The sequence below is a fragment of the Nansenia antarctica genome, assembly GCF_963989245.1.
Source record: "Nansenia antarctica genome assembly, chromosome: 19".
Classification (NCBI taxonomy): Eukaryota; Metazoa; Chordata; class Actinopteri; order Argentiniformes; family Microstomatidae; genus Nansenia; species Nansenia antarctica.
In genome coordinates, this window is record NC_137692.1 from 20116770 (window position 1) to 20135643 (window position 18874).

At 44.7% G+C, this 18874-nt stretch overlaps 1 protein-coding gene across 5 annotated transcripts in view; it reads left to right on the plus strand.

The window, feature by feature from the left end:
- The window catches only part of LOC308173796 (mitogen-activated protein kinase kinase kinase kinase 3-like), a 56249-nt gene that overhangs the window by 5269 nt on the left and 32106 nt on the right, over window positions 1–18874 (plus strand). For all 5 annotated transcript variants that reach the window (XM_080548849.1, XM_080548851.1, XM_080548850.1 and 2 more), the window contains exon 2: window positions 11661–11718. In XM_080548849.1, coding sequence (XP_080404975.1) covers window positions 11661–11718 — 58 coding nt within the window. The remainder of the gene's footprint in view (window positions 1–11660; window positions 11719–18874) is intronic.

The window sequence follows — 18874 nt, forward strand, 5'->3', positions numbered from 1 at the left end:
AGAGAGAGAGAGAGAGAGAGAGAGAGACACCCCCCTCACTGTTGTTCGACTGAGCGGACCATGTGCAGCAGTGTCCCACACAGGACCATGTTAATTACCATCACTCGCTGAGTCCCTACTGCAAATAGACCACCAATGAAGGTCCAGACGTTCTAGTGAGAGGAAGAGGTGGGGGGGGGGGGGTAGGAGAGAGAAAGGAGAGGGGTTTAGATATGTTTTAGGGAGGGATGGAGAAATGGATAGATAGAGAAAGAGTGCTAAAGCGAGAGGGAGAGAGGAATTTAGATACAAGGTTGATTCGGCCGACTGCATGTCTGTTCAGTAGTCCTCGGGTTTAGTTAACCAATTACAAGGCCAATTTAACGCTTTGCCGATCGACAGAAGTGACGTCTAGTAGTCAACACTTCTGAGTGTCGCTGAACACCTCCTGCACTTTCTTGTGTTGCTGGCGCCATCAGAGATCTATGACAAGGCAAGTGACTCTTAGTTTTTGTCGAGTGACAATATAGCCTATTGATTGACACATAATAAAAAGCAGAAAACTGTCTTTAGATACCAGCTACTAAGTCTGTGTCCTGAAGGGTAAAATACATAAGAAAGTGACATATAGGCTTCTCCTGGAAATGGGCAGTGTGTCACAAAAAGGTTGTATTTGAGCTATGACATACTTGGACATAATATACAGTAGGCTATGCTATGGTCATGATTTCAAAACACACACACACACACACACACACACACCTTTCACACCAAATGTAGTCTTTATGCCCCACTCCTGTGCATTGTAGGCATATTTGATGTCTTGCAGCACTTTTATTTGGCCATGTTTTAAGGCCAGTTCTCACGCACGAGCAGGAGCTCGTAGGCTAGTCTCCCCTGTGTCATTCGTCTCTACAAAAGGCCACATCTCATCACAGCTTCGGTGTCCCAAGAGAACACTCACGTGGAAACATCAGATTTGCTCATGCTCAATGCAAAGACCTAGCTATATAGCGTGATAACGCCAGACTGTTAGTATGGTCCCTTCAAAGGCATTTGTCCGTTCTCTGCCCTGTCCAGCTACCGTATAGACCTAGACCAAGGGGAGGCTGGTGGAGGTAGAAATCAGTAGACGCCGGGCACACGTGTTTCCATGATGCCATTCCTCATCCCATTCCATGCATTACAATGAGCCTATCCTCTGATTTCTCCCTCCTCCGCCAGCCTCCACTGACCTGGACCCAACCATGCCTGGGGCCAGGGGGCCTGCTGTCTTCTTCTCGTCACTAAAAACCTTCTACTTTTCCAAGTGCTCAAAAATGCCCTGGTTTGTTTCCGCACTCAAAGTATATTTTTTTCCATGTCGACTCCCCCCCCATTCGTCCCTGCTTTTCCACATTTGTGTTCCTTTTTTTCCGTCCCGGTGCCTGGCAGGCCTCATGAATATTACATTGCCGCAGTTCCTGTTAGCAGGTCCCTGGTCAGATCTTTACAGGCCCCGGTGGCGAGTCACTCGTAAGAAAACTCTGCACCCAACACAGACCACCTCTAAATATAGTCTCACTTGGTACACTTGCTAGGCAACCACTAGTTCACTCTTTAACTGCAATGTGCTGCTGTAAGGGCTATAGGCCTGTCTTTGCATTGCATCCCTGTGGGTCTCAGCAGCATTTGTCAGCATAATATAGGTCTGTAGATGTGCTTGGATGTCCATTGTTTGATGTTGAAAATGTTGAAAACGCTGCACTCGGTTTACATCTCACAAGAGCTAGCCACAGTCAGGTGTAGAAGAGACTGCACCTTGCATCCCAATCCCACGCAACTGGCTTTCCTGAAGTGTGCACTACGCATATTAGAGCCCATGCTTACACCGATCCAATGATTTTAAATCCATGTGGGGTGTTATTGTACATTTTCAAACTTCCAGGAAAAGGGTGGCGAATTGGGACATAGACATAGTTCTTCTACATTTTATATTTATGTTTAAGTAATTTAACAGATGCTTTCATGATCCAAAGCGACGTACTGTACACTAAGGACATTTAGTACAAGTAAGCGAATCAATGATACATCTGTTCTAAAGTAAAACCTTCGATCTGCAGTCAGAGTGCTAGAGAAAGGAAGACAATAAGTCATGTACAATATGGTGTTAGGAGGTGTAGAGGTGTCTGAGGAGGAGGAGGGACCCAAGTGTAGCCTAAAAAGATGGATCTTTAGTCTACAATGGAAGACAGGTAGTGACTCTTCCATCCTGACAGTGGCGGGAAGCTCCTTCCACCACTGGGGCGCCATGACAGAGAAGAGCCTTGACTTGAAGAGCCTTGTAAGATGGCGTCCAGCCACTCACTCAATCGATCGATGAATCGAGACATAAGACAGGTTCTTGTCTTTATTACATTGATGATGTAATACGTTCTTGTGACCATCAACGCCTTGTTGTTGTGAGTCACAAGGCTCCTGCCAGTCCTCCGACTGCAGAAGGCGTCTCATCTATTCTCTGTGTCTCATTAGGATTCGCCCCCCCCCCCTTCGTGGGTGTGTGTATGTCTCCCTCTTTCTCTCTTTCTCTCTCTCTCTCTCCTCTCTCTCTCTCTCTCTCTCTCTCTCTCGGTCATCCCCTCGCTGTCTGTCACTGGTGACATCAGAAGCCATCTATTCTGGGATAGGAGACCCTTGTGGGCCCTTGTGTTCCTATAGTGAATCTGCCATTGTTCATTCAGACTGGTTCTGAGTGAAGGCTCACTGTTTCAGTCTGATGAATCTAATCAGGCACAAGTTCCATGACTGACTGGAGCTGGAACCACTAGCCTATATGAGAGTATATATTGTCTGTAAATTATGTGTGGGTTTCATTCTACTTTCACTCACACACTGTAGGCCTAGGCCTATATCTGATCCTAGTCACACTGGCTGTTCTTGTCAACAACAGAGAGAGCAGTTCTATGGTACTTCTATGGTTTTCAGGTCCTCTTGCTGTAGGTCTGCACCTTGTTGGAGCCGACATGCAGGTCTCTCTCTCTCTCTCTCTCTCTCTCTCTCTCTCTCTCTCTCTCTCTCTCTCTCTCTCTCTCTCTCTCTCTGTCTCTCTCTCTCTCTCTCTCTCTCTCTCTCTCTCTCTCTCTCTCTCTCTCTCTCTTTGTGTCACTGGTGAAGGGGTTATGGTATGTTATGGTATCAGTTTAGGAGCATACCACCATGCACAGAGATGTGTTGGTGGGTAAATATTAGGAACGGGTCTCTGTGAGATGTAGCAACACAGTCAATAAGGGTGTAGTCTAGAAATGGAATGTTGTTGACCGACTGAAACTTCATTCCTTCATTCTGTTCTTACAACAGACAACATTCTGGGTTACAATGCATAGCCTTGTCTTTGTGACACCTCTGTGATGTCAAAACAAACAGCATCATTTATATTTATCAAGATAAAATACAGCAGTGGAGATATGTAGACTATTTTCTGTAATGATATATGGGGATGACATCATTGACATGATTATATAGGCCAGTCTAATAGTCACCCATTTTGGAAGATGCAGATTTTAAAATAGCTTGATGATGTCGACTGACCTCCTTATCAAAAGATGGAAATGAATCTGCTCCCGTGGAGTTCCTTGCCTTGGCTGGCATTTCACTTGGCACGAAGGACGGGTTTTTGTGGCCGATGGTGTAATGATTTTGTTTTGGAGGGGGAGCGGGCATGATTCAGCAAAGTGAGAGCAGTTAATTGCATCTCCAAAGGCGCCTCTCTACAAAGGGAATCGATAGTTGGGAGGTGTTACCCATTAGCAAGCAAGGGATGCAGTCTTCCTGTACTTTCATGTCGCATACGATTTTATTTTGAGACATTGCCCGCCGAGCCTCGACTTGGAGATGTTCCTCTCGGTAGACAGAATCTAGTGTGACATTCTTGCCCCTGATTGGTACGTCACTGAAGTCTCTGTGAAAAATGTGCATAAAATTGAGCTGATTCCTAATCCTATTGCGTCGCCCAACTGTCAAATCGCCCAGATCACCGGGAAGTTGCCAGCGTACAACGAAAATGATCTCTGGTCGTGAAACAGACATCAAGTTGTTGCAAAGAGTAACCTCGCAATTTTGCTCCGAACTTACGACCTCTGGCTTGCCAACACCCGCGACCTTCTCCTGAAATACCCAATGTTAACCAGCTACGCTATCGAGAAGCTAGCAATTCAACAGTGCAGGTGTGGGTATGTGATCATCAGGTTTCTTATCATCATTTTGTATCCTTCTCCCTTCCTCTCAAATCCACCCCCCCCCCAGTCTGTCTCGACCCACACTGTATCCTCTCGTCTGTATCCTCTCGTCGCAACCTGTCTATCCTCCCCCCGATCCTCTCTCTTCCTCAGCAGCCTTCTCCAACCTCCTGTCCATACTTTCCTCATCCTTCGACACTCTCTGTCCACTGACCTCGAGGCCAGCACGATCCTCTCCATGCACTCCTTGACTGTCTGAAACCCTGCAAGCTTGTAGAATTGGGCTCTAGGCAGCTGAGAGGAAATGGAGAAGACCGGCCTCCCTGATGACCTAAAACCATACCTCTCTCCTCCTCAACTACACCTCCTCTGCGTCAGCTTCTTACTACCACTCCAAAATGCAATCCTCTGTTTCTCACTCAAACTCACCTCCTCCTCCCTCCTCCCTGTCTGTGGATGACTTTGTCACCTACTTTGAAAAGGTTGCAAGGTTGATGACATTAGCAGCTTTCTCTCTACCTCTTGCCAACACTGCTACCATCCCTCCCAAACCCACTGTCCTACACTCAGTCTGTGGTTTATCAGCTTTATCACCCCCCCCTCTCCCCTGATGATATTCTAAAACTGGTCACGTGAACAGGCAACCACCTGCCCTCTCGATCCTATACCCTCATTCCTTCTCCTATCCATTAGGAAGACCTCCCCGAAAGTCCTCCCCCCTTTCCTTACCACCATAATTCTATCCACTGGCGGACTCAGGCTGTTTGACAGTGCACATGGTCAAGTTTAGACCATTGGAAGGGCAGCCAATAGGGCACATCCTCTAATTTTGCCACTCAAAAGGGCACTTTAGTGCGATGTTTTTAAACTGTGGGGGCACATGGTCAAGTTTAGACCATTGGAGGGGCACCAATAGGGCACGTCCTTTCATTTTCGCCACTCAAAAGGGCATTTTTGCCACTCAAAAGGGCACTTAAGACAGACGTTTTTCAACCGTGGGGGCACCAGGAGGGGCGGTCGCCCCCCCTGCCTCCCCCCCTGAGTCCGCCAGTGACCCTGTCCTTACCACCAGAATTCTATCTCTATCCATAGGATCTGTCCCAGCTGCCTGTAAGACAGCCAGAGTCAGGCCTATTCTCAAGAAACCAACTCTTGACCCGTCCGCTGTCCATAACTACAGACTGGTATCCCTTCTGTCCTTCTTATCTAAGACCCTTGAATGCGCTTCTCCTTCAGAACAACCCTCCTTGACCCTCACCAATCCAGCTTTAAGGCTTCTCTGCGTCACGCTCCCTACAAGACATTTCTGCTTGAATGTCAGCCCATCACCTCAGGCTCAACCTTAACAAGACTGAGTTGCTCGATCTCCCGGGAAAGCATGCCCTCTCCAAGACCTCTCCATCACAGCAGAGAACTCTCCTGTGACCTCCTCACAGACAGCCAAGAACCTTGACAACTGCTTATCCTGTGCAGCGAACATCACAGCGACAGCACACTCCTGTTGATACTTCCTCTACCACATCAGGAGGATACGCCCATTTCCTCACCAGAGAAGCAGCACAACTCTTGGTCCAGACACTTGTGGTCATCCCGCCTTGGACTACTGCAACACGCTCTTGGCCGGGCTCCCCATCAGACCTCTGCAGCTCATCCAGAATGCTTGGGCCGCCCGTCTGGTGTTCAATCTCGCCAAATTCTCCCATGTCACCCCCCCTCCTACGCACCCTTCACTGGCTACCAGTAGCAGCTTGCATCCGATTCAAGACCCTGATGCTCGCCTACCGGATGGCAAATGGAACACCCCCTTCCTACTTGCAAGTGATGGTCAGCCCTCAAACCCCTGCCCAGTTACTCCACTCTTCCACCTCTACGTGGATGCAGCAGTCGCGCTACTCGGTTACAACTTCACTGTCCTGGCATCCCGCTGGTGGAATGAGCTGCTGAACTTACCTATCATGTTAATAGGAAGGATACAGCCCAACACAACCTGGTACCAGGTGGATTATAACTAAACAGACCTAGTGGTGGCGAAGATGACACTTCACACATACTATATAGTTGGGTCTGTAGCAATAGAGAAGGGAAACAGAAAGAGAAACTCTTGTTCGTACTAGCAAACAGGGATTGATTGAGAATATTTATTTTGGTCCCTTATACAATTCACAATACATATATTAAAAAAATAATAATAAGAAGAAAAAATGTACACAGTCACAATGCGTACCAGGACCAAAAAGGTGTAGGCTGAAGCCATGGCTTATTGCGCCTACCCTTGTTACATGCATGTTATATATATATATATTTTTTTTTTTTATGCAGTCACATACTGTACATACAAGCCTGTGCAGTTCATTAAATGGTACAGTTCATCAAATGGTAACTGAGCACACCTAGTGGTGGCGAGGATGAAGCCTCTATGTGAGTTATGTTATATGAGTTATGGTCTGTTAGCAATGTGTTTGTAACCTTCATACATCCAGGTTAGTCTCATTGAGATAAAACTCTCTTTTATTTCCTAGACAGCAGCAGAGAGAGAGAGGGGAACAGACAGAGGGAGAAAAACAGACAGAGAGGGAGAAAAACTGGGAAAGGAAACGCGTCTTAAATGCATTTTTCACCTAGTGTTCTGAGGCCATGTGTTTTATTCATGTGATGTTCGTTACGTAATCCGTCCTCTAACACCACTTTCCCATCCATGTAAATAGCCTATACTGCAGATTCATATTTTGATACACGGATTTTGCACATCGGCCTATTTTTATCATATGTTGACTCGGCTTAAGAGTGTTTGTCCAGCGCCACTGTCTGTGTGGTTGAAGACGCTATTGAAAGTGATGACAGAAACAGTTTTTTATTTATTTATTTTAAGCCCATTTTTCAGCACTGTTCGTGGAAAGTGTTCAGGTGGGTGTGCAGGTTCGGATAGGGCTTTGGTCCACCTTTCATCAGCCACTGTCACAAATCCATCATTTGAAATTGGCGTCTCTGTCAAAGCCCTACATTGTGATTTTGCCGTTAAATTTGGCGACAGTTTAATGGTATAAACAATTCTATCACAACTCTGATATATACTATATTCTTTTTTTAAAAACCCTACCTTTAACAGTGAGAAATCTAATTTATTCTGGTCTTAATCCTCATGAATTTCTCCTTCTGAATAATTAAAGTAGGCTAACATAATAATGCAGAACAGAAACAAGGCATGCTGCTAAAACCCTGCACACACATTAGAGCACTAAGCACTAACACTCTTAAGGCGTTTATTATATTGCAATTTTAGACGGTTTTATGACGGAATTGACAAATAGTAGGGATGTAACGATGCACTCAACTCACGATTCGATACGATTCACGATACTGGGTTCACAATATGATTTTCTCACGATTTTGTTCACATATGGGATGTGTTCGGCTAGGCTCAAATTATATTTTCAAAAAGTATTGCTGCTGATATGTAGTTCCTTAAAAGCACAACTGAAGACAGGTCATAGAAATGATCTTATTTGCATGTTAAAACACACATTTTCCCCTTAGTTTACTTTTTGATGATGGCCCTGCATGCAGAATCACTTCTTCAACTGCCTTCCCGATGTCAATGTAGCTAGCTAGTTTAGCTATACACTTTATTATTATAATGAATGCGTTAAAGTCCCAGCCCTACTCAAAACACAAATGTATGTAGCTCTGCATGTTTTAAATTGCACAACGGTATTAGCTACATGACATTCACCCCAAAAATTCTAGGATAAGTTACGAACAAAGCAGTTGCTGTGGAGCCTCGGTGGAAGAAGGCTGCAACCCGCCTCATCTGACCCAGCACGTTTAACGTGTGGACAAAACACTATAATATGGTGATATTATGTGGTTCTTCTAGCCCGGCCTTTCTCACTGCAACGTCCATATTCCTCGCATTGTCCGAAAACAAATATCGCAATCATTTTTTATTTCACAGATTTGAATCGTCACATATTTGTATTGATAATTAACTGCATCACAATGCATCGTTACATCCCTATCAAATAGCGTTGCTATTTAAAAAAAAACGCGGTATAACTGCCCAACCCGAGTATAAAGTATACTCCCCTAGAACACCTCTGGAAGTAACATGTTTATATGTAAACAGAGTGTCGGGTAGGACACAGGGAGGATCTCATTCCCCTGATTGCTACTGCATAAACATAATCATTAGAACCATTAGGACGCTTTTAGAAAGCTTGAATGACCTTTAATCTGTGTGATTATTGTGATTAGACCTATAGTCTATGTTGTTTCAAAAGAGTTATAAATGTCAATCAATGTTATCATATATCATATAGACCTACTATTTGAAGGGCTATTCTTGTTTTGTAGGAGAGAAGGAGTTCTGTCCCTGTGGTTCTGTTTGGACTCTAATCTCTGTTTTGGCTCAGATCTAAGCTGTCCTGCTGTTAGCTCCACCTGGGGACGTGTGTGTGTGTGTGTGTGTGTCTGTGTGTGTTGTGACTTTGCGTCAGTGTTGTGAGTTTGTGTGTGTGTGTGTGTCTGTTGTGAGTTTGTGGGTGGGGGTGTTTGTGTGTGTCTGTTGTGAGTTTGTGTGTGTGTGTGTGTGTTTGTGTGTGTGTTGTGACTTTGCGTCAGTGTTGTGAGTGTGTGTGTGTGTGTGTGTCTGTTGTGAGTTTGTGGGTGGGGGTGTTTGTGTGTGTGTGTTGTGAGTTTGCATCGGTGTTGTGAGTTTGTGTGTGGGGGTGTTTGTGTGTGTGTGTGTGTTTGTTGTGACTTTGCGTCAGTGTTGTGAGTGTGTGTGTGTGTGTGTGTCTGTTGTGAGTTTGTGGGTGGGGGTGTTTGTGTGTGTGTGTTGTGAGTTTGCATCGGTGTTGTGAGTTTGTGTGTGTGTGTGATTGTGTGTCTGTTGTGAGTTTGCATCGGTGTTGTGAGTTTGTGTGTGTGTGTGATTGTGTGTGTGTTGTGAGTTTGCTTCGGTGTCGTGTGTTTGTAATTCCCACGCCTCTTCAATGCGCCTTCCTCATCATGCTCTAAAATGGTTCACGAAGTCATAAAATGAAGACAATCTTTCAGATGTCCTTGATCATTTCGATTATTAGGCCATATCTTCTAGGCCTATCAGTGGGGGGATGTTGGTGTAAGACTGTGTTTTAGCTTCAAGCCTTGAGCATCTCTATACCTCCTCCTGACGTCATGCAGCCACGATGAAGGCTGACCTTCACTATAATTACTGTACTGATTATTCCTCTCTGCTCTCTCCTCTGAGGAGATGAGCATGTATGTTGAATGCATATCGTATGTTATGTAAATACTGCCAACCTCCTAGTGAGCGTGCTCATCGAACCCTGACCTAAGGATTGACTCTCTCCGTGTTCCCATGCTGCTCTAGCTAAACTCTGATTGGCTCCCCTGTCTGTCCAGTCACGCACACTCCACCTCGCTGTAATGAGACAAGCGTGTGTGTGTGTGTGTGTGTGTGTGTGTGTGTGTGTGTGTCTCTCTCTCTCCAGTCGTAAACTCATCACAGCTAGGATGGGGAATAACTGTAGTGTCTCAGGACATTCAGAGCTCATACAGGCCTATGTTTGTTATTGAGATTAGGTTATTGTGTAATATACAACAGTTATTAATGTTACACACGCTACAGGTCCAAAGTTTTAGAACGCCTCAATTTCCCCCAGATTTTATTGAAATTTTACGCAGTTTAAAGTCTCAATGTAAAGCATAGAACAAATAAACAATTGGAGCTGAAAAAACAACTAATCATGGAACTGTTCTGTTTAACACAATTAAATCTAGTCCTACATTTTTGACTCATCAAAGTAGCTACCTTTTGCAGATATAACATCTGAACACACTTCATGTGTTGGCATGACATGGCATTCTTTGTACAAAAGAATGTTCAAATATTGTTCAGAAAGTTCTTCCTGACACTGTTGCAGAAGTTCCAACAAACGTGTTGCACTTGGTTGGTTGCTTTGCTTTCACCCCTCTGTCCAGTTCATCCCAAAACAGCTAGATGGGGTTTATGGCTGGTGGTCATTCCATGATTTGAAGCCTACCTTCTTGTTCTATTCTCAGTAGTTCTGACATAGCCTGGAGGTATGTTTTGGGTCATTATCTTGCTGTAGGATGAACCCCCTGACCAACTAGGCGTGGACCACAGGGTATTGCATGGCGCTGCACAATTCTGTGGTAGCCCTTTTGGTTCAGGGTGTTGCAAGTTGTCGCCAACTCTGGATCCAGAAAAAGAGCCCCAGACCATCACGCAGCTTCCTCCTCTGTGTTTGACAGTTGGTGTTACACACTCACTGAGGAACCATCCTTGTCACCTACTGTGAAACCCGCCGTGATGAACTGAAGATTGAACATTTTGATTCACCAGTCCATAAGACCTTCCAGTCTTCAGTAGTCAACTGCCGGTGCTTCAATATATATATATATATATGTTACGGTACATGTGGGAATACGGCACATGTGGGAAAACTAGGGTTGGGGTTAGGTGCTAGGATGCTAGGGTTAAGGTTAGGGTTAGGGTTAGGGTTAGACATGCCAGCATGTACCAAGTCACCCTAGCACCTAACCCTAACCCTAGTTTTCCCACATGTACCGTATTCCCACATGTACCGTAACATATATATATTACTATATATTATAGGACTACAGTATATAATGTAGGCTATCTCGCTTCGTGTCTGGGTTAACAATGCCCCTCAGCTGTGGCTTCATTTAGGATAAAGCACTGCCTCTCCTGTTTTGTTTCTTGTTGCTTCACTACTGGATTGATATTGATTCTTTGTGATTGTGAAGTTTCACAGAGAGTATAGAAATGTAATAGGCCTCCAACCTAACTCAATTTGAACTGTTTACAGATCCAGTGTTGTCTTGTTGTTTTGCCTATAGCTCCATTTGTATTCCTCAGTGACCCAAGCAAGCATCTCTCACCAGCTTTTATCAGTGGTTTCATCGAATATATTAATGTCTTTATGAATGTTCTCTCTCTGACTCTACGATGACACCCCAGGCTTTTTGCATAGATATATGAGGGGAGGCTGGTGGAAGTACCCAGCTGAAATCATTCCATGCATTTACAATGTGCCCTCCTATTTTGTACCACCCAGCCTCCGTTGCTCTATATAGGCATACTTTTGCTAAATGTATGTGCGTGTTATCAGCCTACAGTACAGGCCTATTTAAAAGTGTGGATCAATCCCACAGTTCTACCTTGAGGCCCTATACTGTGCTGTACTATTGACTGCTCTACAAAAACAGCTTGGGCTTTTAGAGAGCGGCCATATCCTGTCTAGGCCTAAACCTCGCCTTCACTATGTGGTGCATTCTGACAGCTGGTTAATACATTCTCTCTCCCTCTCTTTTCTCCCACCCCCACCCTCTCTCTCTCTTTCTCTTCTCTCCCACCCCCCTCCTCTCTCTCTCTCTCTCTCTCTCTCTCTCTCTCTCTCTCTCTCTCTCTCTCGCCTCCAGGCTCGTAATGTCAACACAGGGGAGTTGGCTGCCATTAAAGTCATTAAGTTGGAACCTGGTAAGTTTTTCTTCTCTGACATGTATCGTCATCACGTTCCCTCCTTCCCTCCACTACTGTTTTCCTGCCCTCTCCCCCATTTATTTATTTATTTCCTTCCTTTCATTTCCTTTTTTGTTCCCCCTCTTCTCTTATCCCTGTCATCTATCGTTCCACAAATCCACAAGTGTATCCCAGTCTCCTCTCTTCCCTTTTACTTTCTTCTCTCCTCTCCTCCTCCTCCTTTCCTATTCCCTCCCTCCAGTCTCCGCCTCTCCTCTCCTCCTATCCCCTCCCCTCTTCTCTGCCTCCTCTTCCCTTCTATCACCCTCCCTCCACTCCCCTCCTCTCCACACCCCTCCTGCCCTCTCATCTCTTCTCATTTTCTCTCCTCCTCCTTTCCATCCCCTCCTCCTCTCCTCTCCCTTCCCCTCCTCTCCTCTCCTCCCCTTTCCCCTCCCCTTTCCCTTCCCCCCCCCCCCACACACTTCCCTCCTCTCCTCCTATTTATAGTAAGCCACCTCTTTCTTGCCATCATCATGTTAATCTCCTGTTAATTAAATGTTTCTTTTGTAAATCTTTCATCGTCACTAGCAGCCGAATCAAAATGATCCCTTTGAGAAGACAAGGCCTCGTCCTAGGCAGAGAATCATTCTAATCTACGTCATTTATGCCATCTTCTCATTAGCTGTGTCCTGCCGTTTTCCGTCCGGATGTTGGTTTACAGTGCCCTGCCACTAATTATTCATCTTTTAATTGACATAATTGCCTCCGATTTATGAGCAAACATCATAACGTCATTGAATCAAGCACATTAACGGTCCATGATAAAACTTGTTTTTCTACCTAAAAAAAACAAGTTTCGTGTACCTAGTATGGTGTGTGTTTTGTGAGTGTTTTTTCTTGAGTTCTTGAGTGTAATATGCAGGGCCCTTTATGGAAGTAACTTACTGGCATTCCTATCAGTTTCCCCCCAGACTGTCAGTAACACAGCATGAGAGCCAATGGAAATATCATACAGCATGCAGCAATCTCCCTCTCCGTGTCCCAGTTTCCACTTCCTCCTCCAAGGAACTGTCTGCCCGCAGCAAGCAACACTGTCACTGTCAAGCTACCACCTGTGTGTGTGTGTGTGTGTGTGTGTGTGTGTGTGTGTGTGTGTGTGTGTGTGTGTGTGTGTGGGGGGGTGTGGGGGTGTGTGTGTGTGTGTGTGTGTGTGTGTGTGTGTGTGTGTGTGTGTGTGTGTGTGTGTGTGTGTGTGTGTGTGTGTGTGTGTGTGTGTGCGTGCGTGCGTGTGTGTGTGTGTGTGTGTGTGTGGGGGAGGATAGATTTATTAGATCAGTCTGACACAGCGAAGGTTAAAGGTATTAATGTCTCAATAGTTTAAATAGTTCAAGATTAACCCTTTAAGAGAAGAAGAGTGATTGGAATACGACACATCTTCATTTGTATTAGCCCCTGTGTAGTGTGTGTGTGTGTGTGTGTGTGTGTGTGTGTGTGTGTGAGTGCGTGTATGTGTGTGTGTGTGTGTGTGTGTGTGTGTGTGCGTGCGCCTCTTTCTCCCTTCCACACAATGCACTCACTGCATCTCACCTGTGGAGACAGAGCCTTCACATACAGTTAGTGCAGACAGACTGCATACAGTGCTTTTTAAACCTGTTTGGAAACACTCACACTCACTTGCCTGTGAAACCGGTTGGTTGGAGGAGGGGGTATCTTATTGCTGACTGTACTGTGTTCAGCAGTACTGTGAGTGCAGCAGGCAGCATGTTTGGATACCCTGTACAGTGGGGGAAATAAGTATTGAACACATCAATATTTTTTTGTCCCTGATCCGAAATCTCCCTGATCCGAAATCTTGCAAGGAGCTCCTGTGAGTGGCCGGTTGATGGTGGAGTGATGTTGCTTCCACTTACGGATAATGCCCCAATGGTGCTTACTGGAAGATTCAGAAGTTGTGAAATACATCTGTAGCCAATTCCATTTTCATGTTTTGCAACAATCTGGTTGTGAAGGTCTTGAGACAGCTCTTTGCTTTCACCCATCATTAGATGTTTGTTGTGTGGCACCTTGGTAACAAAAAAAAAGCTTTTATAGCCCATCGATATATTCTAACCCAGCTGACAGTAATTAGCACTGATTGGAGGTAGAGAATCGTTATGTCTGTGGGGTGCTGAAATGGGAATATCGGCGCACACCACACACAATACGATCAAGGCTGTTCAATCCAATATTTTTTAACTTCATGTGTGAGGTCTGTCTCAGATCAAAAATCTGTTAAGATTTTTTAAAAATCCTTATGTGTGTACCGGGCTTTAGTGTGTTCAATACTTTTTTCCTGTTTCATTACACTTTATTACACATAACTTTATTTACATATGGACTTTAATGTTTCGATTTTTTTGTCTGGATTGTTTGAGTTAATACCAAAGTCTGGTGCAAATTTCACTTGGATAGTCTCATTGGAAATACATTTACTGGACAAAATGTTGACGTGTTCAATACTTATTTCCCCCACTGTATTTGTTTGTTTGGGGTTGTACTGAAAACCGTTAAACTTGGTGACGTTTAACAGACAGTTTCTAAAATTGGAACTCTAGTGTGTGTGTTTCAAATAGTTCGTTTGTGTGCGTGTGGGCGTGCACGTGCGTGTGTTTCAAATTCCTGTACTTTTTCAGTAGTTCGTTTGTGTGTGTGTGTGTGCGTGCGCGTGCGCGTGCGTTTCAAATTCCTGTACTTTTTCAGTAGTTCGTTTGTGTGTGTGTGTGTGTGCGTGCGCGTGCGCGTGCGCGTGTTTCAAATTCCTGTACTTTTTCAGTAGTTAGTTTATGTGCGTGCGTGCGTGCGTGCGTGCACGCTCACTACCCTTTCCCTGCATTCATTTGATTCTCCAGCTTTGAGGCTTCTGAGCTCTAGACTCAAAGGGATTCCAGCGCACAGGCTTAGAGGGTTTGGTTTGAGGAGATATGGAAATGTCACACACTCACAAACTCAAGGCCTGTGCTTTTCCTCTCTTACATGCTCCAAGGTTCCTCGTCAGACATTCCTTTTGTTGACAACAGAGAGGTCTTAGAGAGTTTCCCCCTTCAGAGTTGCTTGGTTGTCAGAAAAAAAGGTCTTAAGCTTTGATGACTTCAGACAGTTTCTCCAACAGTAAGCTGGAATAAGCAGCTGAAACTGGGGTGTTATTCACATCCTCGCTTAAGAGATGTAAATCCCAGAATCATGTATTACTCACTGTCCCACCCAACAAATAACCACCGCTACAGTTTTCTACTTTGTTTTATTGTTGAGAAGTTGTTAAACTTTTTCATTTTGACTACGTCGTCAGGAGACGGCTGGTAATGTGGAATGTCACTGGAGACAGCCCAAACAAACCGACGTTCAGTGCTGCAAAACTGACAGGAAAAATGGAAATGTTTGGTTATTTAAAATATGCTCCCCCACCATAATATCATTGAATATTCTTCAATATTTAGTTTCCCCCATCATCCCAGAAACAGAGACAGTGTGTCAAAAAGCTGCTCTATTTAAAAGTGGTCACAGCTTGTCTCCAGATATTTTCGTTGTCATGGTATTCTTGGTTTGTGATGCAATCACTTTACCAGTGTGTTTGCCTGTAAGGTCTGAATTATACAGCTCCTCTAACTGCAGCGTCATTCTACTGTACACTGTTACTCAATACACAAACATGAACGTGAATAGTCACAAACATCAATTATACGTTACAGGAAAGGAAAGTAACAAGTGTTATGCTATAGCGCTGTGAGTACAAAGTGCTATTGCCACTGATACATACATATAGTGTCGAATTCATTGGTTGCAGATGATCATTCATGTTCTTTGTCAAGTTCTTTGTGACTGCTTTGATATCACTCAGTCCCTTTGTGGTAGTCCCAGAGTACTGTTCAGCACTATTTACACACACACACACTCCTCAAACCAATGGACAATCTCTCTCACTCATTCACCACTGACTAATGCAACTTTATTTGTTTAATTAACTAATTAACTAATATAACGTTTTTTGTCATTCTTTCAAAACAAAATCTATTACCAACTGGCCACCTCTTCTGCCTCTTCTTCTTAGCTAGACTCGGGCATCTCTCTCACAAACAGATCCGGTTTCTCCGGTTTCTCTGAAATCACTACTTCCGACCTTGCGTCTCAAACCTCCCTTTCCTGTACAAAATATTGGACGTTTTCACCTCCCAGAGGAAAATCTACCTGGACTCCAACAACCTCTACTAGCCTTTTCAGCTTCAGATCCAAACACAGTACTGAAACAGCTCTCCTAAATGTCATACATGATGTACTGCTCTCTGCTGACACCCGGATCCCTCAGCGTCCTCATCCTTCTCAACCTCAGTGCTGCTTTTGACACCTTTGACTACTCCATCCTCACCACTTGCCTTGAGTCCTGCTTCGGCGTTACCGGTACTGCTCTAATATGGTTCACCTCCTACCTCTCTGACAGAAGTCACTATATCTTCATCAACTTCAAGTCCCACACAGCCACTGTCACCAAAGGAGTGCTTCAAGGTTTGGTGCTTGATCCTCTCTATCCTAACCCATCCTGTATGTGCTCCCACTTGGACAGATTCTCCATCGCAATAGTCTCCAGTTTCATTACTATGCCGATGACACTCAGCTATACCTCACCACCAAAACTGTCATTCCAGCCACTCACTTCACCCTTGATAACTTGCTGACATCAAATCTAGGATGCAATGCAGCTTCCTCAAACTGAACTGCAACAAACAAACCCAAGACTTCATTGTCAACATTGCTGGCTTCACTGTCTCCTAGGGTTGGGCGGTTTCCCATTTTTTATACCGTGAAACCGTCCCCAAATTTAACCGCGGTTTACCGTGGCGTTCAAAATCACAACAAATTCGACTATTTATGGGAAATACTGCCAACACTCATTCGAGTACAAAGACGAGTGCTGTGAATCGCATATCCTTCTTCTGAGGAGAAGCAGTCATGTGACACGTGACTATGATTGCTTCTAAATAGTATTTTTTGACAGGGTTATTTATTTGACAAATTACATTTTTTACAAAAAGTTCTGTCATCACTTTCAATAGCGTCTTCAACCAAACAGTGGTGCTGGACAAAACACTCTTAACACATTTATTATATATGCGCACATTGCACAGCAGATTTTTTAAATGATGGTATTGACACCGTTGCTATTTTCAAATACCGCAGTTTACGGCATTACCATAATACCGTCCAACCCTACGTGACACATCTTTTTTGCCAGGTTATTTATTTGACAAATTACATTGTTTACAAAAAGTTCTGTCATTGCATCTTCAACCACACAGACAGTGGTGCTGGACAAACACTCTTAAGGCGTTAATTATATATAGCAATTTAGGACGGTTTTATGACGATATTGACAAATACCGTTGCTATTTAAAAAAAAACTCAGTATACGGTATAACCGTATAACCGCTCAAACCCTAGTGTCTCCACTTCAAGCCAGGTCCATAACCTTGGCGTCATCCTGGACTCCAATCCTCTTATTTGAACGTCATGTCAAATACATGGCTAAAGCAGTCTTCTTCCACCTCAGGAAGGTTGCCCATCTCTCACCCTCCCTGTCATGTAAATGATGCAGAGATCATCATCCATGCGGTTTGTTACCTCTAGGATGGACTACTGCAACAGACAGTGCTGTATTTGGGTCCTCCACTAACAGAGTCCTCAACAGACTCCAACGTGCTCAGAACTCAGCTGCCTGCTTGCTCAGTAGAACCCACTCCAGAGAACACATCACTCCAGTCCTCCAAAACTTCCACTGACTGCCAGTTCGATTTAGGATTCAGTTTAAGATTCTCCTCACCACCTCCCGAGTCCCTCAACAACATGGCACCCTCCTACCTCTCTGACCTCCTTCTCCAGCACCCCCCCCTACCCGCAGTGTCTCGTCAGCTGATTCCAACCTCCTTGTCCCCATCACCAGGAGTAAACATTGGACTTTATTTTTTAAACTTGCTTCTAATCTTTAACTATTGTTGTTTTACACATTTTATTGTTTTCTCCATTGAATGGAGTATATTTGAGTACTGAGAAAAGCACTATATAAAATAAATGCATTATTATTATTAGGGATTACCAGTACTCGTACCCGATACCATGCTCATTTACTCGTGCTCGTACTCGTATGAGAACATCCGCCCGATACCACTTTACGGTGTTGTGCCCATAGATATCTATACATATATCTATAGTTGTGCTGTTGTCCTACGCCCTTGTAGGTTCCTACTCCCTGCGGTCTCAATGGCCAAATGTAGTAAGATATAGTAGTTCTTTGGACCAAGAAACCAATCAAAGTGACGAAGGCGCGGGATCAACAAAACATTTCACGACAAGATAGCGGCTACTTCACTGGAAATGAGGATATCTTCCACTACAGTATCTGAAATAAATATACACTATTTTGTATGCAAAAAATACATTTTTGTAAACACGTTCTCTTACTAGCAAGCTGCTCTGTTACTAGGATAGAAATGGCCACGAAGTTCGTGGATACGCGTTCATGCGAAGGCGAGTAGGAGAAACGCTTCACTGACACAGAAAAAAAACCCTGTGTGTGTTTGCTGAGCATGTGAGAAAGATAGGGAGAACTAGACAGGGACAATTCCAGTGGAAATTGTGAAGTGTGCTTGCCCCTCACAGCCAGTAGGGGGCAGGTCACCTGAGCCACTCCCCTGCACCCCCCTGCGAAGACCACGTTTCTCTCGCTCACCCAGGGGCCGAGTTGTGGGATTTGTGTGTGTGTGTGTGTGTGTGTGTGTGTGTGTGTGTGTGTGTGTGTGTGTGTGTGTGTGTATGGGCCAGCCCCCTGCACCCCCTGGCGAAGACCGCGAGTCTGTAGCTCCCCCAGAGGCCGAGTTGTGGGGTTCGCTAACTAGCGCTAGCAATATTACTCTCTGTCTCTCTCTCTCTCTCTCTCTGTCTCTCTCTCTCTCTCTCTCTCTCTCTCTCTCTCTCTCTCTCTCTCTCTCTCTCCCTCTCTCTCTGTCTCTCCCTCTCTCTGTCTCTCTCCCTCTCCCTCCCTCTCTCTCTCTCTCTCTCTCTCTCTCTCTCTCTCTCTCTCTCCCTCTTTCGTGGCAGTTGGTGGTTGTCATGACAACTCACTGTAAGCTGAGGTCATTTTGTGTCT